The sequence below is a fragment of the Schistocerca gregaria genome, chromosome 10 (genome assembly GCF_023897955.1).
Source record: "Schistocerca gregaria isolate iqSchGreg1 chromosome 10, iqSchGreg1.2, whole genome shotgun sequence".
Taxonomy (NCBI): domain Eukaryota; kingdom Metazoa; phylum Arthropoda; class Insecta; order Orthoptera; family Acrididae; genus Schistocerca; species Schistocerca gregaria.
This window is the reverse complement of record NC_064929.1, coordinates 131053839-131073444: the sequence shown is the minus strand read 5'-3', so window position 1 is coordinate 131073444 and position 19606 is coordinate 131053839. Positions and strand designations below refer to the sequence as shown.

The window sequence follows — 19606 nt, the reverse complement described above, 5'->3', positions numbered from 1 at the left end:
TTCAAAGATTTTCTTCTCATACCTCTACATGTAATAAGCTTACCTCAATTTGAAAATCCTCCATACTGATACTCCTCATCCTCTAGGTTTCTCTTCTCTTCTCTCCTCTTAGAATATGCCTGGCCTGTATTTGCAGGTAAGATACCAACTGACCTGTTAGCTTTCTTGACCCTGCTCTTGTCGATGGTGTAAAATGCTTTTGTTGTAAACAGACCATCTCTCTTCAGCATTTCAATTCTTCCATTATTTCCATTATTGTAATATAAAACTGCATCATAGACACCTATTTTGAGTACTTAAAGTCCACAGAAAGTCCTATTTGAGCATCTAATCCAAATTAAATTATTGAAGCTTTAATTTGCATTTTGTGTTTGTCCATGAAGACACTCCCTCAATAAATTAGGGTTTGCAAGAAACCTAAACGTGGGCTTAATTGCATTCATAATAGTTTCTGGTAATGAGTGTTTATGTGAGTACATCTCATTTCTGTTGCAAAAAAAAAAAAAAAAAAATTCAAATGTGTGTGAAATCTTATGGGACTTAACTGCTAAGGTCATCAGTCCCTAAGCTTACACACTACTTAACCTAAATTATCCTAAGGACGAACACACACACACACACACACACACACACACACACACACACACACACACACACACACACACACGATGGAGGACTCGAACCTCTGCCGGGACCAGCCGCACAGTCCATGACTGCAGCGCCTTAGACTGCTCGGCTAATCCTGCACAGAGCTGAACTTAACACTAATCGTCTTTTGGACACAGGTTGTGTATTGGTGTTTGGTCAGTGGGCAGTTTGTGGAAAAGGGGGGGGGGGGGGGTGCTCACACAGCATGCCTCATTGCCTCTAAATTGTGTGTTTTCTCTGATAGCTCTCCCATAAAATAATTGAAGAGAATCAATTTTTTTCAGAGTATTCTTGCCTTTTCCTCCTAGTGGTTTTCCATCCTCAAGTACTTCAAGTACTTATTGTATTGTGTAGAGTTTTTATCTTTGAATGAAGAGGAATCCCCATCACCAAGGTATTTAGTAAATCTTAACACATTATTGGTCCTCAGATCTGGAGAACATCCTCACAACTGCAGCAGCCTCCTTGCCCCCACTTGAGCCACTATTATTTTTAGAGCATGGTATTGCTTGCTTTTCTTGTCATGGTTTCTCACTGTGTTCATTGTTGGACATTTTCCAATTTGCACACTGATGGCAGTATTTAGACATAATATCTAAATCTAAAACTTTGCCTAAATCAATACCAATAGCAGATGCAACTCCATAAAGAGATGTGTGACTCCTTTTCATCCAGGTCCCATCTACAGACACACACAGGTCAGTAACATTTGTAGGAGATTAACTGTCATGAATATCTGCCCCAGGATCTATTTATTTATTTATTTTTTCCAACCTTGCTCAAGGTGGAGGCATTTTCAGAAAACCACTGTCCAAAGCATCTCAGAGCATATGCTAACCTAAAATTGCTTTGATAGGTATCAGTGTCCTGTTTTTTAATATATAGAAGGAAAATGAAAATTCATAGCCACACGAATTACAAATTAATTTAAAATCACAAGCTATTCCCACTCTTCGTTTTTCAACAACAATTGTGCATTCTGTATTTTTACAGTTAACAAATGAAATGAAAACTTTATAGCCTTGGAGAGAAGCTCTAAATCAATAAGTTTGAATCCAGTGGAATCCAGATCAACTTCACACACCTGTACAGTTCCCCTGTCTCAAGTTTTGATGCTGAAGCTGGGAACTTGTGTTCTTCATTTTGAGCTGCTTTATCTTTTTTGTTGGTAGGACAACTTCCATGAAACCTCCATTTCCTAACACAGTTTTTCCACCACCTATTATGCATAAATCTTGACTTCCACATACGAATATGTGTTAGTGTTGTCAAAATGTGAATAAACCACACGCAAGAAAGTTTTCAGCCAAATATATAGATGTCAGCCAGAAATATAGATGTCAACCAAACATATCGAAAGAAAGTAGCCTTCGCACTGACAAAAATTCTGCTGTAGCAAGCAGTTCCCCAAATGTCGGAAAAGGTGAGAGTGGTTGCCAGTGCAGAGTTATTCGGTTTAACAAGTTAAAGGCATTTCTAAAGCTGCTGCCATGATAAAATTCACACACAACATAGATTAAATTGTGTAGATCAAGAAAATAATATTTTTGAAAACAAGGTTTGTTTTTACCAAAATCCTTCATTCACCGTTAATAACTTCGTTTACCATTTCTTCTGTTTCTGTATGTGTGCCTCCTGGATTGATTACAGTGCTACTAATTCTGATTGTTGTATATTATATGGAAGATCACTCACATATGAGGAACAAGTGTATCTAAGATTAAGCCTTACAGAACTCTACATGTGATTTCTCCTCAGTCAGAATTACATTCCCGTACTTTGCTGTTTGAATTACTGTGTCCATCTTCCTGCATTCTTTTGGTTATATTTGACATTAACAATTTGTTGGTTATACCATCAATATCATATAACTTCAGTTTGTCTAGGAAAATACATGCACAAAGTCAAATGCCTTAGAGGAGTCACAGGTTGTAAATAGATAAGTAGCAGTTCTAGAAAATGGTAGCAAAATGCAGGAAGACGGGCAGAAGGTCGACAGTTGATACGTGGATTTTCAATGGACTTTCAACATAAACAAAATGTGACATTTTGTGATATAGGTGGAAAGACTCGCTATTGTGTAATTGCATGATGGCTGATTAATCGCTGGGTGCAGTCACTTCCATGAAGTATCTGTGAGTATGTGTGCAGACCAGTTAATAAACCCATTTTTGCCTGAAATAATTTTCACTTCAGACTTCTCCAAATTAAATATCCGTTGCTGTTGTTGTCTTCAGTCCTAAGACTCTATCCTGTGCAAGCTTCTTCATCTCCCAGTACCTACTGCAACCTACATCCTTCTGAATCTGTTTAGTGTATCCATCTCTTGGTCTCCCTCTACGATTTTTACCCTCCACGCTGCCCTCCAATACTAAATTGGTGATTCCCTTGATGCCTCAGAACGTGTTCTACCAACGATCCCTTCTTTTAGTCGTGCCGCAAATTCCACTTCTCCCCAACTCTATTCAGTACCTCCTCATTAGTTACATCATCTACCCATCTAATCTTCAGCATTCTTCCGTAGCACCACATTTCGAAAGCTTCTGTTCTCTTCTTGTCCAGACTATTTATCGTCCACATTTCACTTCCATACATGGCTACACTCCATACAAATACTTCCTGAAATGACTTACTGACACTTAAATATATACTCAATGTTAACAAATTTCTCTTCTTCTGAAACGCTTTTCTTGCCATTTCATCAGTTATTATGCTCCCCAAACTGCAAAACTCGTTTACTACTTCAAGTGTATCATTTCCTAATCTAATTCCCTCCACCCGACTTAATTCGACTACATTCCATTGACCTCGTTTTGCTTTTGTTGATGTTCATCTTATACCCTCCTTTCCAGACACTTTTCATTCCGCTCAACTGCCCCTCCAAGTCCTTTGCTGTCTCTGACAGAATTACAATGCCATCAGCAAACCTCAAAGTTTGTATTACTTCTCTATGGATTTTAATACCTACTCCGAATTTTTCTTTTGTTTCCTTTACTGCTTGCTCAATATACAGATTGAATAACATCGGGGACAGGCTACAACCCTGTCTTACTCCATTCCCGACCACTGCTTCCCTTTCATGCCCCTCGACTCTTATGACTGCCATTTGGTTTCTGTACAAATTGTAAATAGCCTTTCGCTCCCTGTATTTTACCCCTGCCACCTTTAGAATTTGAAAGAGAGTATTCCAGTCAACATTGTCAAAAGCTTTCTCTAAGTCTACAAATGCTAGAAACATAGGTTTGCCTTTTCTTAATTATTTTCTAAGAAAAGTCGTAGGGTCGGTATTACCTCACGTGTTCCAACATTTCTACGCAATCCAAATTGATCTTCCCAGAGGTCGGCTTCTACCAGTTTTTCCATTTGTCCATAAAGAATTCGTGTGTGGTGAAGGGATGCTGGGGCTGGACTTTAGTTAAGTAGTTTTAATTCGACATGGTACCACGGTACTATATGTTTTAATTTTTAATGTTGACTGTGCCTTACTCTGGCATTTTATAGTAATTTTATGCTTATGAAGAAGGCTAGATTATTCTAGCTGAAACCTGGGTAAAGACCAGAAATTTTTCACAACGGAGGCAGATTTTTCACTATATTAATCTATCACAATTGCTGACGGGGCTGCAGTATGCTAAAAATTCTCAAAATGCCTCTCGTGAAACCGAAGGTGTTCTGCCCCTACTTGAACGACACATTCGTAATTTGGCCGCATGACACAGAAAATCTACGAGAATATCTTAACCATTTGACTGCATACAATTCAATATTAAATTCACTGTGGAGGTGAAAGAGAACAGATCTCTACTTTTCCTTGGCATCATGGTAAAGGAGGAAGGTTGACTGCATGTTAGATCATTCCAATTACAGGAAGAAGACACACACTGACCTGTATATTAACACCAATAGCTGCCACCACCCAGTAAAACACAAATCCCTGACCACCTTGGTGCACAGAGCACAAGACAAATGCGACAAGGAACTGCACCATTTGAGGAAAACTTTTTGCGAGAATGGCTGTTTTGAGGCGCTGGTAAGTTTCGCTGTCCAGCCGAGTGAGATGAAGAGAGAAGACGTGTGTGAAGAAGACACTAAGAGCATGGTGTCGGTTCCATATGCTGGGCCACCCATGACGAAGATTGCCACAGTATTAGAAAAGAGCAACCTAAAAACAATCTTTCACTCATCCGCCAGAATCAAGAATATGCTGGGCTCAGTGAAGGATAAACTAGGAATACAGGCACCTAGGATCTACAGTACCAACTGTGTGTGTGGCAAACAATACGTGGGCCAGATGCAGCGATGTATATCGCAGCACTGTTCAGAACATTTGCCTGGGCCAAATTGAGAAATCTGCAATGGTGGAACACAATCTCGAGGAAAACATGTTTTATTTCGAACAGACAGAACTGTTGTGCAGCGGGGAATGGGTTCTGGGGTTCAACCTTTAAAGAGGCTATGGAGATAAGAGTCCATGACAACATCGTCAACCTAGATAGTGGTTTCCAACTTAGTGCTACATGGGATGCAGCAATAACAAAAATACAGCAAGAACACTCTGATGGAAAACAGGTGAAGGCAGTGGATGGAATGGACTGGCCCCACAAAGATGCAAAGTACAGACCCACCAGTACACAAGGAACTCCTCCTCACCACCAAAGACTGCGACTCCTCCCCACCACTGGCTGTGACACCCCTTCTGGAGGGGTGCAATTAGTGCTCCTGATGCAAGTGAGTGAGAGGAACCTGCAGTTCAGTGGCTATAAAGACTCGGACAGGTCACGAACCCGACATTTCACCTGAAGATGACAACTAGGAAACTTGTTGAAACATTCCTGCAGAATGATGCCTTGACGTGGCTGATAACCCGAGAAGACTTCATCATAGATATTCGTATGTTTAATGATTTAAACAAAAGTGATGCACATATGTCACCCTAGCCAGAACACGTATTTTAAGTGGAATACGACACAGCAAATAAAATAATGCTGTATTTAAACCGACAAACTCTGGGAGGTTGTAAGGGACATAAAAACAAGTATTTTTCCGTAATGTCATTTTTTCCTATTAGGAGTATTTAAACAAGTAGAGGAAGATTTCTCTGGTGGCAAATTAATTAAACCAACAAACACTTTTCCGAAACTTCCTGGCAGATTAAAACTCTGTGCCCGACCGAGACTCGAACTCGGAACCTTTGCCTTTCGCGGGCAAGTGCTCGACCATCTGAGCTACCGAAGCACGGTAGCTCAGATAGTAGGTAATGGTTCAGAGTTTGAGTCTCGGGCGGGCACACAGTTTTAATCTGCCAGGAAGTTTCATATCAGCGCACACTCCGCTGCAGAGTGAAAATGTCATTCTGCTAAACACTTTTCCATTTTTTTATGACCAAGAGACAACACATTAACACAACCCAATTTCAATTACGGTAGATTTTCAAAAATGCCTCCATTGACACATAAACAAAGATTACACCGTCAGATCATGTTCTGTCTGACACAGGCAAAAACCCCAGGAGTATCCTGAATTGTTCCTGCTGCTGCTGCTGCTGCTATCCGGGCAACCAAATGCTCTTCTATTGCAACAGGAGTTGCGTAAACAAGGTTGCACATCTCTCCCCACACAAAAAAGTCCAGAGGGGACATATCTGGGGATCGAGCAGGTCATGGTACAAGAATCGACGCACACGATGACTGAAATGTGCCGGCACCCCGTCATGTTGGAACCACATGCGTTGTCTTGTACTGAGCGGAACATCTTCCAGCAATTCTGACTATGTTCTGGCAAGAAAATTGTAATAGTGCTTGCCATTTAATGGCCTAGGTAGCAGATATGGCCCAATTAAACAGTCCCCAACAACACCAGCCCACACATTAACGAAGAACCGCACTTGATGAGCGCTAATAACTGTGCGAACTGTGCATGTTGAAGTCTCCATCAGCCCAAACGTTGCTTCATAGGTAAACAACAGAGGATGGAAATGTAGGATGCATTTCACACTGTTCTAGGTACCGCTGCGAAAACTGTGCTCTGGGTGGACAGTCAACTGGTTTCAGGTTGTACACACGCTGTAAGTGAAATGGATGTAACAATTGCTCTCGAAGGACTGTTCTTACATTCATCTGATTCGTCCCCCAGTTACGTGCAATTGCATGAGTGCTGATTGAAGGATCCTGCTCCACATGCTGCAAGACAGCTTCCTCAAATTGCAGCGTTCTCACTGTGTCCAAGTAATCTGCCAAATGACCGGGTCTCACGCAGACGTTGGTACACAGCAGCAGAGGTCGTATGATGCGGTATACGGCGATTAGGATGTTGTTGTTGATAAACCCACTGTGCAGCTTGTCCGTTGTGGTGCGCTACGTAGTACACACCAACCATATCAGTGTACTTACTCCAGGTGCATCACTCCATTAGTAAACAGAGACAATGCACTACTACTCTGGTGGACAGCAGTTGCCTACAACTGAAGAGCGTAATACACCCTCTAACAACTGAAGAGCTTAATATGGCCTCTGCCAATTTAAATAAACCTCATAGGAAAATATTACATTAGGGAAAAATATTTGTTTTGATGTCCGCTACAATTTCCCAGAGTTTGATGGTTTAAATACTTTTCACCCTGTATATTATGCTTAGGTGATGGTACTCACTTTCTGTGATATAGACCAGACACACTATGGACAAACCTATACTGCATTTGCAGCCCATTGTTCTCAGAATTCCTCTGCAGTTTTCTGCAGTACAGTGTCTTCTTTTTTCCCTTGGCTCTATAATTTCCAGATGATTTTTCTGATCACAGCTGATGTCGTACAGCATTTTACCTTGATACAAATTACCTGTAGGGCATCGAGGATCTCTAGAGATTGTTGCATTGGAAGTCGACTAATGTTTTGCAATGTAGTGTTGACACTGGAATTATGATATATTCATATCCATCTTCCTGTGGAGATGCCACCCATTATGTACAAATGCATCCAGAATTCATTTAAAAATTGTCCACCGCTATTTCTTTTCTCAAATACTCACCCTATATATAACACTGTTTTTGACCATTCAGTCAGTTCATATCCCACCTCCCCCCATATTTGTGTTGCATTCTCCAATAAAATATGGTTCAGATACAAGGATTCTTTCGTTCCCTTATTTGGAGTATCTGACTGAATTGGTGCTGTGGCTGGTCGAATCAGTTGTTACTGCAGGATTATGTAGCCATGACAACTCCAATTTCCTTGCTGCTTTTGTAACCAACATCTCTTCAGAGTCCTTTAGAATATTGTCATAGTGGGCATAAGCTGACATTCTTTAGGCAGGCAGTTCTCACTAATAGTCTGTTGCATCATAATCTTTCGTTTAGGTTAACCAACAGCGTCTGTGATGGAAAGAGATTGTGAAAATAGAACTGTTAAGGACAGATTGCTACTTTTTTCAGGAAGTGAATGGAACATTTGAAGCAGAGGTGCACCACATTTCCCAAATGCCGTCGCATGCTCTTCATTCATTTGTGTTTCAGCTCCTTGATGTATGTAAAAATCCGATGACTAACTCTTGTTTCTGTTTAGTGTTTCGTACCCAGATCTAATGCATACACCATTCAGAAACTGTTTGCATCTGTACCTGACAAAATAATTTTCATGCCATCATCGAAATCCAAAAGTGGAGAGAGAACTATTTTCTTAGCGTATTTGGCAATGGACAAAGTTTCTACGTTTTGTCCTTGACATTGATTTGTGTGTTATCACACTAGTGAATGAATCTCACTATTGTTTCAAATCTCTCTCTCTCTCTCTCTCTCTCTCTCTCTCTCTCTCTCTCTCTCTCTCTCTCTCTCTCTCGCTCTCTCCCTCTCTCCCTCCCCCCCCCCCATTATGTTGCTTATGATTTCATTTATAATGTCCAGCTCTGATTATCAGTAACATCTTCTTTAGGTAGAAGTTTATAGCCTGTGACAATTAGAATTCCTAGAATGACTTTTATCTCCTCATGTCTTATTTTTGGATCTGGTCACTTCTTGAATGAAGTGTATTTTGTTGATCCAATGACTGAAAAATTTAATTATTTCATCATTCAAAAACAGTTCAGGGTGCTGAATTATAGACCAGCTTTTGTATTAACTACAATCACTGTCAGGAAATACAGCGTTAATGCATTGCAAGTGCTACTTTCTCCAGTTTTTAAGTTCGGTGGCCTTTGTTTCATTGGAATTAACATTTTTGTTATGTCATCGTTAGAGTAGTCATTCTCAGGTTCGCCATCTAACCTGTTTTTTCTGATTAAAACCAATTCTGCACCAGCCTGAAGTCAACATTATTAATATTTCCACCTGCATCTTCTTAATCAGAATCTTCACATGACTCCATATTAGCTTCAAGAGGCTCAATAAATATCTGTTGCAGCTTCCTCCTCCTCCTCCTCCTCCTCAAGAATAGCTAGGATGTCATGTACAGACAGGCTACTAAAAAGAAAGTCATTCTATTGACTGTTCTGACGCAATACATCATTCCATGTTTCTGTGCAGGTATGCATATAGTTTTTCAACTTTCATTACCTGTGTTTTACCTGCTGTTTTATCTTCCTATTTTGTGTATTTTATTGACACTAGTCTGTCTGTTTTTGCGTGGGTGCTAAAGAACTCGCTGTCGTGCGCCTGTACAAATGTGTCCGTGTCTGTTTACGGAACAAGAGCAGGCATTCAAAACGTATGCATTGCTACTGGTAAGAGAAAACGATGGCAGAATGTTACGTAACATATATGTTAGGTAAGACAAAAATTGGTTAAAGTGCAACGGCACTTGAAGTAATTTTCGGAAAGACAGTAGGCAGATAGATTTATCTGAAGATTCCTCAGGAAGTCTCTCTACCCATGAGGAAAGTAGCTTACAAAACCCTCATTCTACCAATTTGGTTTGGTGATTTGATTAACACAGGGAGAAGAAACAGCAGTGGTCTAAGCCCACTGTTGCTGGCAAGAAAAACTGAATTTATTGTGCAATTTTGCTTCCTGTGAGTGTAGTGAAGCCAACTGGTACTCTTAAAAAGCAACAGTTTTACTAGTTCCTTACTCGACACTAATTCTTCAGGCTGTACTGACTCAGATATTCTGTTTCTGCCCTCCAGAAGCTTGCAGCGGTTAAAAGATCAGATTAACTATGAAATTTGCAGCAGTTACAAAAGATTTGTTAAAAAACTGGGTGAAATGCCTCAAGTGTCACGTAGCTGTGAATGATCGTCATTTGTCGAGTGTAGTATTTCATAAGTAAATGTGAATAAATGTTGTATATCATGTAAAATGCTCAACTTTGTTTTGCAGTTTGTTAGTGTGGGATTCAAATTTGGAATTGTCAAAATACTGTGAAACAAACTGTAGTATGTGTGGTGGATTAGTTTCCTTTTAAGTGTTACTGCTACTGTTTTTTGTGACTGACACACAGATCCCATTTTCTGCACATTTTTCCACAATGTCTGGTGCATACTGTGCCATTGTTGTAAGAGTACTAGTGTGTTTGCCAAGTATTGCTATGATTAAATAGTCTGTGTATTAAATTTCCTGGCCAATTAAAACTGTGTGCCAGACCGTGACTTGAACTTGGGACCTTTGCCTTTCGCGGGCAAGTGCTCTACCAACTGAGCTACCCAAGCATGACTCACACCCTGTCCTCACAGATTTACTTCTGCCAGTACCTTGTCTCCGACCTTCCAAACTTTACAGAAGCTCTCTTACGAACCTTGCAGAACTAGCACTCCTCAAAGAAAGGATATTGTGGAGACATGGCTTAGCCACAGCCTGGGGGATATTTCCAGAATGAAATTTTCACACTGCAGCAGAGTATCCACTGATATGCAACTTCCTGGCAGAAACTTTCACTGCAGAGACTGAAAATCTCATTCTGAAAATATCCCCCAGGTTGTGGCTAAGCCATGTCTCCACAATATCCTTTCTTTCAGGAGTGCTAGTTCTGCAAGGTTCGCAGTAGCGCTTCTGTAAAGTTTGGAAGGTAGGAGATGAGGTACTGGCAGAAGTAAATCTGTAATGGCGGGGTGTGGGTTGTGCTTGGGTAGCTCAGATGGTGGAGAACCAGCCCGCAAAAGGCAGAGGTCCAGAGTTCAAGACTCGGTCCAGCACACAGTTTTAATCTGACAGGAAGTTTCATATCAGTGCACTCTCTCCTGCAGAGTGAAAATCACATTGTGTGTGTGTGTGTGTGTGTGTGTGTGTGTGTGTGTGTGTGTGTGTGTGTGTGTGTGTGTGTGTGTGTGTGTGTGTGTGTGTGTATATGCTTGGCAAAAGTACGCTCTAGTACTTAACTTTTCAATGATGTCACTCACCTTAGGTTCCACAGTAGTGGTGACAAAATTCTTTGTCGAGACCGCTTGGTGATTTTGATCATCAGTTCCTCATTCCTCGCAGTGGCTTCTGCTTCTACCTTTTCTTATTGTTCTACTAATACTTGAGTGTAGTTTGTTATTCTGGGACCCTCACCAGATGGGGTCGATAGAGGAAATCTAAAGATCACATGTTTTGTTGCAAATATAGCTGTAAAACTACCATAGGCTACTGCAAGCAAGAGTAAACAATGTTAGTTTTTCTGGTAGCTTTTGTCGGTTGAGATCGTACCTGTGTTACCAGAACGTTAGATGTATTGGGTACCCATTGGGCACTACCACATTTTTATTGCTTTATTTACATATGTGATCTGTGTCTTCCTAGACTCCCTGGAAACTGGAAGAACTGAACAATCTAAAAACTGAGGGAGGATATATTAAGGGCTCCATAACCTAAAAAAGAAATTGTTCTACATTGTTATTCTCCTGTCTGTTAAGGTAAAAGTAAACAGTATTTATAGAAAAATTGAAATTGTTTAGTTAGTTTTATTCAGAAATTGTTGAACTGTAGTGCAAAAAAGAGGATATTGTAGTATAAATAAAAAAATAACGCAGATTTATCATATAGTGCGAGAAAACACGATTTCCTTGAAAAACAAAACTAAACAAAAACAAATCAAACATCCCTTTAGTACTTTGCCAAACTTACACAAATATGTTTCTGTTATTCACAAACAAACTTTCGTATTTATCAGTAATAACAGGAAACTCTTGCCTTCGACCCAGATGAAGAATGTTGTTTTGAGTACAAAATAACAATAACTATGCAGATTTTTTATGTTTGTGCATGTAAGCTATACTTGCCTAAAAGTAATAGCTTTGGTTACATAAAAGCACAGAAGTTACATGATCAACTGATTTTTATCACTTATATTTCTTAGCGATGTAAAATGATATGTGGTTCTAATTATGTGCAAGGCAGAGAAAAAACAGAGAAATCATCGTATCCCATTTTCTCTCTCTCACATTAATTTATGTTTCTTTCCCCTATCAGTGCTACCAATACTACCTGTAATCCTAGCATTTACTTTGTCATTTGTGAACTGCACCAAAACTACTGAAACGTCATTTTGATAGAGCGCGACTCTAGTCACGAGTCATAGGGTGCTCATCTAACTGTAAAGGCAGATGTTAATGATGTTGAGGACGACGATTGTCGGCATGTGCATAAAGAGACCGGCTAGAAACATTGCAAATTTTGGCTGAGTAACTCGGTTGTGGCCTCCTTTTGTCTAGCCACTCCGATGAAACAAAATCAGTTTAGCTCATCCGAGAGTTTGGGCTCTACACCGTAACCCACGGCTTTCTCGTGCATCTTGATAGACCTCCAGAAGGTGATGCATATGGCATTACTGTAACAGTTTGCCATATTTTAATGTTGTCTGTATGCTGTTAACAGGGCAATAAATGGTTGGACTATTTTGAGTGACAATCGGATGAGTGAGGCGGAGGCTTTAAGCATTTGTGAGGAGTCGGAACTCATCCACGAGTTGTTACAGGACAGATTGAGTGGCCGACTCTTTCCTATTGTTTAACTGTGAAGACATGGGCTTCAGTGTGTGTGATTTTTTAACCTACTTACCATTTCAACTGATAAGTTGTCATTATTTAAAAAGCATCATCGTCGTCATCATCAAATTCACCTAATAAATGAGACATTAAGCAGTTAAGTCAGTCAACTTTTCTTTAGGTTCTTCTTGTTCTTCCAATAAGCTTTTGTTCTTTCCAAAAAAGATTTACATTCTGCTGACCACTTTTGTCCGTACGCTATTTGTTTTGTTGCCGTGATGTAGCTTCCCATTTGTCACATTGTGTTTTAAGGTGTCCCTTTTTAAAATGCCGGTTTGTCTTATGTTTGTGATTTTGAGATCCTATCAGATTTCGTTCAGCCAAAGTGTTGAATTTTTCAATGGTGGTGTTTGGTCTACTATCCTTTTTGTCTATTGCTTTTCTGGTAGTCTTTTGAGATAATAAAAGAAATTGATTTACCTTTTTGTAATGTCAGTTTAGACTTCAGATATTTGAAAATCTTTCTGTTTTGATTGTTTGTAGCCTATAACTGTCTTTGGGATGTCTTTCTTCTAAAATTTTCCTAATTATCTTTCTCTCTCCTGTTTTGAGCCCTTCAAGTTTTTTTTTCTGTTAAGTGTCAGTGTTTTGCGAACATAAAAAAACTGTTGGTTGTATAAATGTGTTGTAGTGCTGATCTTTTGTCTGTCTTGACTTGGATTTTTTGCTGTAGAGGTTTTAATGCTGACATGTTGGAGGCAATTTTGCTGAGATATGTTTTCCAAAGCCTATCAGTTTGATGAATTCTTAGTGGTTTTTAAAGTACAGGACCCTGCTGATTTTACCATGTTTTATTTTCGGGTTCACCACTTCTATCTTCAGACATAAGAATTCAGTTTTCTTGAATGAGATTTGTAACCTGGAGTGTTTTTCTTGTTGGTCTGGGGTTTTATGTAGCAGCTGACTCACTCTTTGTAGTTGAAACACTTCATGAGATCTGCACATGATATAACATCTGACATATTTACATTTTCCTTTAATCCAGTCACTGCTGTTGATTCTCTTGAAGTAGAGGTTCCGTTAATCAGTGCCTCTCAAATCACATGTGTATAGAAGGAAAGGTTCGACTTCTGCATGTTCTGCAGCTATTACTGGAGCAATAACCAAACCATGAAAAACACATTCGTTACTTTCTTTTTACAAACATGTTTCCTTGAATGGGTGTACAGGTCATTAGAGTGACTTGTGAATTTGAGTAGAACGCAACTTTACATATAAGATATGCCTCGAAGACTCAACACGACAGTCAAGATTACAATATATTTAATATGTCACAAAACCATCTTTCTTGTTTTTGTCCATGGGGAGTGTGGTTGCTCTTTGATACTCGAGCTAATGCCAAGCTGCAATTCTGTCACAACCATCTTTCTTTGTACTGTACACAGAGTGTGAAATGTAACTTGGCTAAACGGCATGTAACACTTCAGACCCTACTTTTTTTTTTTTTTTTTTTTTTTTTTTTTTTTTTTTTTTTTTTTTTTTTTTGCACATTCTTTAAAAGCCTTGAGCTGTTTGACAGTAGTCTCTTGTCTTCTGTAAGTATTTCCAGGTCATCGAGAAATGCGAGGTATGGTATGTAGAGGTTGTTTTTGGGAAAGCCCTGTAGGATTGGCTTCCATAACCCACATTTCTTGAGTTCTTTCTCCCAGTCTTCCATAACCTTATCTGGGGTGACACTGAACAGAATAGGAAAGAATCCTTCTCCTTGTATCACACCTGTTTTAATGTCAAAGGGTTCCGAGGTTACCCCAGTAAAATTTACTTTAGATTTTGTGCCAGTTCATGTTTGTTTTTTAAGTTCTCGTGTTTTGGGTCTAATCCCTTCTCTTCCAAGATTTGAAGTAGTTTGAGCCTGTCTATTCAGTTGAACACCGTTTTGAAATCTACAAATGTACATACTAGAGGTTTGGGACTTGGAGGGGGGCTCACATTTTGAATGCAGTTTTGAGGTTAAAAATTTGTTCTTGGAATGACCTGTTCAGTATGAATCCAGGTTGATATTCTGCTGGTTTAGGTTCCAATTACTTATGTGTTCTGTTCAAGAGACAAACTGACGGGGTTCTGGTGGTCAGGAGGGAGATTCCTCTGTAGTTCTTTCATGTATTGGATTGGTTAGTCTTCTTCTTCTTCTTCTTCTTGTTCACTTTATTTGCCACATTAGACCACTTGTCATTATACATTCAGTTTTTTTTTAAAGTTTTAGTATTCAGTGCTTGTGATCTGCTCAATAATGATTCATTATTTCTGATCATGATTTTCTCATTTAATCTGAAATTTCATGATTCTTAAGAAAATCATTTTGTCTTTGTTTTCTGCATCTGTTATCTGGAGTCTAACTGCTTGAGAATCTTCTTGAATTTTTCAGTTCCATCATCATCACAAGTTGTAGTAAGATCTTGTTTCCTTGCATTCGCAAGATGTGAAAGAAATTTTTCTTTTTCATTGTGCTGGTTATTGGGCCAGTTCCTTATTACACAGATTCATTGGGGAGGATTCTCTGGCTCCTTTAATCTGGTATTTATTTTTTATGAGAGCTCTGATGATTTGTGTTTCAGTTTTGAGAAGCTGATCAATTCTTTGTTGCGGACACATTTGCTCAATACAGTTTATAACCTTAGACTGTATTGAGTGGGGGTGTGGTGGCATTGTTGACTATCTGCACTCCCCAAGTTTTGTACCTGCAGAAGTGGTCCTTTTTACTCTCCCAAACACTGGCATTATCAAATATTCATACAAGGCATTCTGACCCGAGTTGCCAGAATTGGCGCCATTTGTACACGAGTTGCTTGTGTGTATGAATGAGGTGCATTTCTCTTCTGTTGGTGAAGTATATGACTGGGAGTTTTTTTTGTAAGTGTCTTTTAATTGTACATATCTGTAACTAAAGAGTGTCATATGTGTGGTAAGTAGCAATTATTCATACAATGTAGGCGTTCATGGCTGGTATTTGCGATATTGCTGATATTTGATTTATTGGCATAAGGCCATGGTCCAAGACATAATTGCCTTCTAACATTTCGCCTTCCACTGTTGGAGATTTCATCATAGACTGTGACAACTTGGGAAGTTCAGTTTGTTTTGAGTCTTTAACAGCTTTATCGAGTTGTTGAAACATCCGAAGTCTCCGGTAGTGAAAGATGAAACATTAAGCAGCGAACTGTGACTTACAGTCATAAGGCTGTGATAAAAGGCAATCAGCAATATTATCTCACACTGTCAAAAAATCTTTTATTTCCACAGTATGCTGCCATGGTAATATTATTTGCAGGAAAGACTAATTCACCCGGTTAGCAAAATGTGTACATTCACAGTCAGTGTGTGCGGATAGCCATGCTATAGACAACCCTAAAACTGGCAACATTTGAGTTGTCCCTCTGCCGCAATAGTCACTTAATTCTGTATCTGTCATCTTTGCACCTGTACAGTGGTCAGTGGTTAAATGTAGGAACTGATTTGTGGTTGGCCTTCTTTTGTATAGTAGTTTTGGAAATACGGTTTGCAGTTTGTAACAATGCTCAGCAGCTGTTGCCAGTCGTAACAACTGTCCTCCTGTGTGTTTTGTTTCACATTTGAAGACTGCCCAATTCACCAAAAACCAATTGTTATAGTTAAATAAAAAAGTCATTAGGCTCTTTCATTTCTAAAATGATTCTCTCCACAATGTAATATTGTGTCTTAAAGGATGTAAAAGATGTGATCACAAAGTAATTGGAATTTTTGTTTTTCTTAAAGAGTATTTATTTATTCATCATCATCTCTCCCCCTTCAAAGTAAACTCCCTCAGATATAATACACTTGTGTGAGAACTTTTTCCAGTCTTGGAAGCACTTCTGGAACTCGCTTTTCAGTATGGTGTTCAGCAAGTCTGTTTTTATCTCATCAGGATGTCAAAATACGTTATTTCATGGTTCTCGATCAAAGAAAGTAGTCTTAGGGGGCCATGTCTACCAAAAACGGTGGCTGAGACAAAATAACAGTTTTGTTTCTTGCCAGCAAAATGCAAAGAAGCATTGAGCTGTGAGTGGGAGCATTATTGTGATGCAATTTCTACGAGCTGTTTCACCACAGTTCTGGTCATTTTTCTTGGATTGGTTCATGCAAATGACACATAAGTTCCAGGTAGTATTTCTTGTTGGCTGTATGACTATAAGGCAGAAACTTGTGATGAGCTGTCCCATTGCGGTTGAAGAAATCAGTGAAAAGAACCTTCCCATGTGGCCGATCTTGTGGAATATTGGACGATTGGTCCTTGGTTTCAGTGTCATATTAGTCTACCCTTGCTTTGCCATCTGTTATAACTGTCTTTGGAAGTTCTGGATCATTGTCAACTTCATTCATCAGATCCTGTGCAATGTCTACACAATGCTGTTCTTGGTCAAAATTCAAAAATTTTGGAACAAACTTTGCTGCTGCATGTTTAATGCCCAAAACATCAGAAAAAATTGTCTGACATGACCTAAAGGCTATACTAACACCATCAGCAACCTGTCTGATTGTAATTTTCCAGACCTGTCTTCTTTACTTCTTCCACATTGTCATTGGTAATGATATGCTAGGATGGGTGAGGCTGTTGTCATCACCAAAGTCTTCTCGACCCTCTTTGGAAAATTTATACTACTCTCAAACTTTTGTCTCACTTGCAGCAAAGTCGCCAAGGGCCACAGGCAACATTTTGAATGTGGTGCTGCACTTCATTCCATGTTTCAAGCAAAATTTAATGCAAATTCTTTGATCCACTGTTTCCAAAAATAAAAAAAAAATTACCAATCACTCGAAAACGCGTGTAACCTTTTTGACTGTCAACAGTAAACAAAATATTTAAAACAGCTGAAAATTCAAACGTACATCAGGAATATGTCCACCAATAAGATAAAAAAAATTCTGAAAATTGGATGTATAAAGCGTGCAAAATTAAAAAATTCCTGTTACTTTTTGATTACACCTTGTAATGCATTATAAACACAATTAGCTGAAGTCTGCGGAAAATCTGTTGCCTTTCTGTCCAGTGTTCTTACAGTGTTCTCTCCTTTCCAGGTTGTGGGAGCTACTGATGCCCGACAAACCTTTGGAGTCGCGTGTTACAAAGCAGTGGCAGGATATCGGTTTCCAGGGGGAAGACCCCAAGACGGACTTCCGCGGCATGGGTCTCCTGGGGCTCGAGAACCTGATATACTTTGCCCAGGAGTACCCCGGGGCCGCGTGCCACGTGCTGTCTCACTCGCACCACCCCCGCTACGGGTACGCCTTCGCCATTGTCGGCATCAACCTGACTAGCATGGCCTACCACATGTTGAAGGACGGCACGGCCAAGACACACTTCTTCAACGTCGCCCGCAGCTGCCCCGCCATATCGTCCTTCCACCAATTCTACTGCTTCCTGTTCTACGAGTTTGACAGGTTCTGGATAGAGTCCAAACCTGAGAATGTTATGGACTTTGCACGTATCAAGGAGCGTTTTGAAAGTGCCATCCGCACATCTCTCACTAACCCAAGTACAATTTTCAGGTTGAACATATCAGTAGATAATATATAGTTAGGTTACCTGGAGCGGCTAGTGACATTCGCTAGAATTGTTACCTCTCCTTTTGCACATTTCTTCCCTGTCCTTTCTTGCCAGAAAGTTGTCACCAGGATGCAGAATGTGGCACGGATGGGCTTTCAGATTTGAAGTTCCTCAAAAGAAAATCACAAAGTCTCTTAACAAGAATGAGTTGTAGAGTGTCATATGATGTGATATAATGGTCATCATCTCCACCAAAGTTTTACTTATTATGCAGGCTTGGCTATTTTTTTTCTTTTGACATATCATGTATAATTAACTATTGTTTTTATTTGAATTTTATTGTATCGACTTTGGTTATTGTAAGACTGTAAGATTCCATTTGTGCTTATTTATTTGATTTTGTTTGCACTTTTTAAATATCCTCTTAAGTTCTTACTTTTTCAAGTACGAGACTGTTGCGTTATACAGGTCGCGACAAATAGTATTTCAGTAATTGAGAATGCACCGTGTTAAATGTGTTCATAGAATCTATGAGAATTATTTCCTCTTAGTATTTAAGATTGCAAAGACCTCTGACAGTGTGGTCAGAGCTAACTTGTGTGTGTTATATTTATTATGTGATATTTTTTTGTGGCTGTGGATACTAGAAAAATATTGCCTGTGCATGACTTTGAAAAATAGAATACATGCATTCAGGATGGAAATAATAAATGAATGGAATATTTCTGTGTTCAATAAACAGAAAAGAGATGCTTATTAATAATCATTTTTTTTTTTTCAAGTAGTAGTCATTAAGTTGACTATACACCCCTCATAATATTGAAGACTTGTGTGGTTAACAACCGTGCAGTTACATGCTCCCTTGTTACTTTATTGTATCGATATGACTATTCTACGTGAACTTGTCATTCCGTATGTTACTCAGTAAAAAGCGTTTCCTCATCTATTTGGCAGAGCAGTCAATAATGGGCGAGGACTTTTGGATGAGCAGAGTTGGGTCTCTCTGTATGAGTAGGGCTGCTGTTGTCCTGACTTATTCAGCCAGTTATAGGAGATGTGAAATCCTGACAACTCACCAACTTTGTGTTTGTCACATATGCAAAATATTGCCAGATGTGAAAGAAGCAGTAAGTTGGATGAAAACATCCTAGGACCAATTAGGCATTGAACCAAAAACCTTGGCTTCTGAATTGTGGGATTCCTGTACTCGTCCACCAGGCAACACCCCTTGTAACATCAGTGCCGACTTTGCTCTTCTGTGGCCATTCTAGCTCTATGGAACACATGGGTAGGTTTGAAATAAGACTCTCATCAGAAGCAATTCTATTTCTTAAAATCAAACAAACTATCATATTTGATATGAAAGCAGCTCAGCCTTACATTCACAGTAATTAAGAGATTTAATTAGTTACATTTTCATACATTCGTGTTTTGGTACTGCCTCGTCCATGTGGCAGTAGCTATACATTTCATAAATGTCCGAGGAACAATTGTATTTAATTTAACAGT

The 19606-nt window shown here is 39.3% G+C and overlaps 1 protein-coding gene across 1 annotated transcript in view; it reads left to right on the top strand.

Annotated features, from left to right (window-relative positions):
- The window catches only part of LOC126293195 (ELMO domain-containing protein 2), a 34639-nt gene extending 15778 nt beyond the window's left edge, over positions 1 to 18861 (top strand). The window contains exon 2 of the mRNA XM_049986316.1: positions 17629 to 18861. Within this exon, the coding sequence (XP_049842273.1) occupies positions 17629 to 18127 (499 nt within the window). The 3' untranslated portion in view covers positions 18128 to 18861. The remainder of the gene's footprint in view (positions 1 to 17628) is intronic.
- Positions 18862 to 19606: the final 745 nt, after the last annotated feature.